At 39.4% G+C, this 6,542-nt stretch overlaps 1 protein-coding gene across 1 annotated transcript in view; it reads right to left on the minus strand.

The window, feature by feature from the left end:
* The window catches only part of abhd15a (abhydrolase domain containing 15a), an 11,828-nt gene extending 8,069 nt beyond the window's left edge, over window positions 1-3,759 (minus strand). The window contains exon 1 of the mRNA XM_014005324.1: window positions 2,963-3,759. Coding sequence (XP_013860778.1) covers window positions 2,963-3,466 — 504 coding nt within the window. The 5' untranslated portion in view covers window positions 3,467-3,759. The remainder of the gene's footprint in view (window positions 1-2,962) is intronic.
* Between the last annotated feature and the right edge of the window lie 2,783 nt (window positions 3,760-6,542).

Here is a 6,542-nt window from a genome sequence, read left to right on the forward strand (position 1 = left end):
GATCACTTGGGTTGTTACCGACATCTGGTGAAAATTTCATGTCATTAGCACCTCTAGTAATATATTTACTGAGAAAAATGTTGACGTGTTCAATACTTTTTTACCCGCTGTATACAAAAACCACYAGTTTTAATAAAACTTTCTTGAAACAGTTGCTGGATGTACGTCTACAACTGAACAACCTTTAGCACCAACTCAATTCAAGATGGCTGCCGTCAGCTGACCTTAGGAAACACACATAGTTGTAATTTACCTATTTGTACAGATATTGTAGTAACATTTAGTGAAGTTTTAATGTGAAATCTCGTGATATTGCATCAAGGTTTGACCAAAATGACTACAACTCCATTATTCCTCAACATAAGATGATCTCAGACTAAAACTATTAAAGACAGTGGCCGATGTGTACTCCATAATGAATGCTAGGCCTTTAATGACATGACTGGATATGAAGTAAGCCAGACTGTGTGAAAAAAAGAAGCACAAAAATAAAGAGCATAAAATACAGATAATGTAAGCAAAGATGAATCATTCATAAATCCACAACCTCCTGAACAGGTCGCAGGAAAAAGGGAGGACAGGAGGGACAACATCCACATTTCCCTCTCTGCTTCTTCTCTGTCACAGATTTAGATAAGCGTGTGTGAGTCCATCTATCTCCCACGCACTCGCTCACACTGTGACYGGATTCTGCACGGTGGATCTCACCAGTGACAGAAGCTATCTTCATTTCTGTGCCTCAGCTTCCTGCCCTGTCGAGCATAGCTGGCTGACAGCATCGCAGATATTCATTCCCAGTAGTGTAAAAGCACATTTGTCAGAGTGAGACATTTTTCTTTTCATAGATTTCCTTTTTTGTTCTTTTTATTTCTTACTCTGTCTTGGGCTATCCATGACACATTTTTCTTTTTAATAGGATTCTGGTGAAGCTGTTTTCTCTCTCTTCCTGACATGCAGCTGACAGTGATCTGGTGACAGATTTGCACACAGAGGTTAACAGCATGAAATGAACCATGCCAGGTGCAGTGAAGGGTGAGAGAGCCGACCAGTGTTTGTGTGTTGTGGCGATTGATGCAACTCCCAGGCTTCACAAGTCAAGCTTTGCTTTGTAATCTCTCACTCAATTACTTCTGTCAGTCCACTGGAGAAACAGTTGAGAGGCTAGAGCTGCTGCAGCGTTTACTCTTTTTTTTTCTTCCTCCGAGTGAGCTTGCCTTGGCTTCAGCACAAGAAGCTGCCCTCGCCCAAATGGCAAATTTGGATGGGAATTTTTTTTACTGAGGCGCTGCTACTGTGACAAACTGATTTTGCGAATAGAAAAATCAATGTTTCTCATATCTGTTATCTGAATTGTAAAGTGATTTCCTCTGCGGTTATTAGGAATCTATAAGTGGCGAGAAAAAAACGAGAGTTCAGTCTCACGCAGCCCCTATGTTTCCATCTCGACTCATCTTGTAAAAGGAGCACAGGGCAGCATGTTTTCTGCTGCATGAGGGCAGTGTGACGTTTGTATGTTGAATGAAGACAAAAGGTTCAGCTTTAAGCCTCTGCAAACAGAAACATGATTTAAAACCTTCTGCTTCTTCAACATTTTTGTCAAAGTTGACAAGCTAACAACTAGTTTGAGACATAATTAAAGTGAATTGTTTCAATTTAAAATGAAGTGTTAAAGTTTTTATTATAGTTCATTAGTTTACAAACCTTCTTCAATGCCAGTTTTCATGTTATGGTTATTTCAGCAAATGACAGTCCTGCAAAATAGTGCCCCACCAAAAGTCCTCAATATGCAGCTTGAACTGCATTTAACAATAAGTATCACTTTCTGTACATAACCAATGGGAAATTGACAGCGATGTAAATTATTTTAAAATTTTCGAATAATCCATGATGCAATTTCTAAAAATGGAGACCAGCGATCTTTTTCAGAGAAGCCAAAAACAGGTAAATTGCAGATTAAGTCATTTTAATTTAGTCAACTGACAGTAAAGCCAGCTGTGTGTTTTTAGCTCTTTTAACATCACTTATCCAAAAAAAAAGTTTACAGCAGTTGCAAACATAAATGTTTACATTTTTTGCTCATGAAATCTGCTTTGATTTGTCTTTTTAATTCTACTTCCAAATTTTAGTTAAACATCTGGTTCTTTTAGCTTTTAACTAACTATTATGCTATTTTCTAGCGTTTAGCGTTTCGATACTGTTATATATAGTTTTAGCTTACAGCTATTGTTCTGATACTTTTAGCTATTTATTTAATTATGTTTTCACTTACAGTTAGCATTTTGACACTTTTGGCTTGCAGGTTAGTCAGATTAGATTAGATTAGATTAGATTAGATTAGATTAGATTAGATCAGATCTATCCTTTTAAAAATGTCTTAGCTTTTAGCTAGCATTTTGCTAGTTTTAGCTTTTTGCTTATAGCATTTTGCCATGGTCAGTTATAGTATACTATGATACTTTTAGCCATTTTTTTTGTTTATTTTAGTGTTTTGCTACTTTATTTTTCTACATAAGCTTTTAGCTATTGCTTTGTTATTTTAGTCAGCCTTTAAATATTTTAATGCAGTCATGTCCAACTCTGGTCCTCAAGGGCCGGTCTCCTACAAGTTTTAGGTTTGTCCCTGCTTCAACACAGATGATTGATGTTCTCATCAGAGGCCCATTAATAAGCACTGCTTAGGTTCAGCTGTGTTGAAGCAGGGCAGCACTTCAGGACACTGGCCCCTGATGACAGACTTTGGACACCACTGTTTAATGTTTTAACTTTCTTTTTGATTTAGGCTACTTAGTTTTTGCTACTTTTAGTTGCATATCTGTTTCTGAGTTCTGGTTTAACTTTAACAGCTCAGTTTGAACAAACTTCAGTTTAAGTCATGCACTTTAAATATCTTTTCTTTGGTTGTTCATAACCTTGAACCCCATATAAAAYATGTGAACTATCCCTTTAAGTCTGTAAGACTCACCTTTAAGACATTTCTCGTGATCTTCCCGAAAGAGTTGGGCACGATGAGCAGAACCGGACTGGTGGAGTGACTGGAGGTCCTGCGCCTCCTGTGGTAGGACGGCACTGCCCAGTCCAGAGACACCAGCCCGTCGTCGCTCAGCTGCAGGTTGTCTCGCACGAACTGGACCGGACTTTCGCARGGCCAGCACGCCTCGTGCACGGTCTGGAGTACGGCGCTGGCTCGCCACGTCCAGCCGGCGCAGGGCGAGTAATTAGAGAAAGTCCTGCAGTGTTTCTGGAGGTACTTGGCCAGCGCGGACGGTTTGCAGATGAGCGCCACACCAGCAGCAGCAGCRSSWGCTTTCCCGTCCTCCTTCCCGGTCCCGTCCTTCTCTGCCCGCGGTGACATGCCGGCTCTCTGAAGCGGAACACCCGGCTGACACTCGAAGAAACATCTGGTGCCTGGCCATGCGAGGACCACCAGGATCACAAGAAGACACAAAGCAACAAGCCATTCCAGCATTGGCACGGGTCGGTGGAGCCACTTCTACAGCTGAAGTTGATCTTTATCCTCTGGACGCAGCGGGGCAGATACTTGTACTCTTGTCATTCTTTCACTTTTCWGCTCTTGTGGAAACTGGAGCTCAGAACGGAGATGTTTGAGTGGCCCCAGCAGCGCGCGCGCAGTGCCGACTTGCTGTCATCCCAGCTCCGTCYGCTTCAACACGCTTCCATCTCTGTGCGCACCGAGGCAACCCCGTCACCAAACAGCTGGGAGCGCGAGATCAACGCGCAGCCAGTGTTGGAAACGCCCCCNCACACACACACACACACACACACACACACACACACACACACACACACCTGAACAGGTTTTCGGATGATGCTGTGCACTTTAATCAGGCTACTTCCAGAACCCACGTTTGTAAATTCCTTCTAAATGAATATGGCAACATAAACACGTTGTGACCTTGTAGCACTGAGAACTAAAAACGCATAATGCTCCTTTTTTTATAGGTTATGGAAATAGTTTTTTGCAGTCTATGCAAAGTATAACTTGCATATATAATGGCTGCAGGTGAGTGAAAGCAGACATTATTCTTTATGCCCACATATTTGAATTTTGCAAACGTTATTTCAAACTGAACATAAAACTTATACATGTAGATCAGTAATCTCTTTTGCAACCTTACAAGGACAGTGACATTACTTTAAAATGAATGATTGCTGATGACCAGAATAAACCAGTTCATGATGTAGTTAAGTGTCGTTGGTATAAAACATATTCAAAAATAATCACCTCATTTGTACAGTAAGTGTTTTGAGTATTGAAAATTAAAACAACAAAGTGCTTTTTTCTTAACATTGACATGGATTATAGCAGTGGTTTTCAAATAGCTTCCGGCCCACAAAACAACAGTTTCAGAATTTTGAGACCCCTGATATTACTGGTTTACGTAAACAAACTTTGCTAAAATCTTTGTTAAACTTTTAACAATATAAACTAACCTAATAGACTTTCAGTCTATTACCAAATTATTAGCATTGAAATTGAGGAAATCATTTGAGGACCCCCACTTGATATTTAATGACCCACAAAGAGGTCCCAACCCCAGCTTTGGGAGCCACTTTATATGACACATACACACCATGGAAATTAACAATACTGTTTCGGTGTTCATTGTTCTATTAGATTAAACTTTGTCAGAAAAGAAGTGACAAAAATGTGGTTGCAGGAACCAATGTTAKAGCCTCTGAATCCAGAGAACAGCTGTTAGACAGAGGCAAGAGTTTATTTCATGCTAATTTATTCTGGTTAAATTAGCATGAAATAAAGGATCAAGCAGAGTTATCATCTTCCATCACAGGCCAGGTGCCCTCTTGTTCAGTTCATCAGGACGCATTAATGGGGTTTAGTAGTTATTCTGGAATGAAGAAGATGAAGATTCTCCCCCTCACCTACCACCCCGGTCAAACCTGTTTTTCYTTTGATGAACCTTTTTTGCCCCTTTTTAAGTTTTAGCTGTGTCAGAAGAAAAATATTCAGCTTAAAGTTCTTGTTAGTTCAAAAGTTGTGATGTAGTTTCTGTTTTTCTCCTTTTTATAATAAAGTTCCAGCAGTTTGAAGTTATTTATCCCCACTGAGGACTTTGTTAATCCAGACAACGCCCAAGCCAGCATCATGTTTCTTACCCATAAAACCTTTCCTGAATCGTTAACGTGTGTTTTCTAAGAATTTGTTGCACATTGACTACCAAGGACACACATATCATGTTTTATTATTTTATTAGAGTTTTTTTTTTTTACATTTTTGGACTCTATCTTTGATTACTTGTCAGTGTTGCTAAAGGTCCTTAAGTTGTCCTTTTTTGTTGCACCTCCACTCACTTTGTTCAGCTGTACTTAGGCATCCATGCACTTTCAGACCCTAACAGATCACCGAGTGGATTACTCCTATTTTTAGTTCATTCCTGTTCTGTAAAGGTTTATTTAAACCCTATKTTTATTTATTAATTTATTTTTGGTTTTGGGAACCTCAGCGTCTCATCTTCAAGCCACGAGCTTCGGCTCACACTGGTGTGGTTCACAGCTGATTATGGTTGAGATAAGAGCAATGTCCTCCAAACACCTTGGTTATGTAGTGGAAAAAAGGCGGATTGCTCTTTTTGTGTTGAGAGTTGAGTTTCTGCCTCAAGCAGAGGAGTTCCAGTATATGAGTGGATGGTGCACGAGAGAAGGTAGGATGTGTGCAAGAGATGGASTGATGGATCATTGCTTCAGCTGCAGCTCCATTTGTGGTTTAGCATAAAGAGTTGGGCTGAGGGAGCTGAATCTACATTCTCTTCTTGGCCCATTACAGACACAGTCTTAATAATTATAGGATGTGTCAAAAGTCACAGGACACACTTTTATTTCAGAAAGAAAAGGTAAAATGATTAAATACTCCAGCATGTAATGAGTGGGGTGGCTTATCTTATAGGATACTTCCAGAACATGACTGCCATTTCAAACGTCGACATATTGGAACAAAGTTAAAAGGTGTCTTACGACTTTTGGCTCACCTTGTGTGTAAACATACGTCATCAGAGCTGCTGTCTGAACTTGACATTTTCTGGTGGTTTTGTATTCATARATTTAAATAGCTATTGTTCAGATTTTCAGCTTGTATTGAATCATTTTCTATCACATAATTCAGCATTTGGATCTTACATTTTGGTAACATGATGTAAATCAGACATGTAATGCATCATTGGCATTCATTGCCAGTCGCCATTCTTGCAAAACAGCTAAATAAATAAATAGATAAATAAAAATACACAAAATTCATAGGAAGCATCAAGAAAACAAACTCAGGCAGCTAGTTAAAACATTCAAACAACCTGGTTCTAACTTAGTGTTGTAACTTGTTTGCCCGTTTCTAAATCAGCTCTTAATTTGAGTTGTTTACAGCGAGTAAAATAAGTATTGAACACGTCAACATTTTTCTCAGTAAATATATTACTAGAGGTGCTAATGACATGAAATTTTCACCAGATGTCGGTAACAACCCAAGTGATCCAGACATACAAAGAAAATAAACCAGAAATGTCCAGAAATGA

Source organism: Austrofundulus limnaeus, unplaced genomic scaffold (assembly GCF_001266775.1).
Source record: "Austrofundulus limnaeus strain Quisiro unplaced genomic scaffold, Austrofundulus_limnaeus-1.0 Scaffold29, whole genome shotgun sequence".
Classification (NCBI taxonomy): domain Eukaryota; kingdom Metazoa; phylum Chordata; class Actinopteri; order Cyprinodontiformes; family Rivulidae; genus Austrofundulus; species Austrofundulus limnaeus.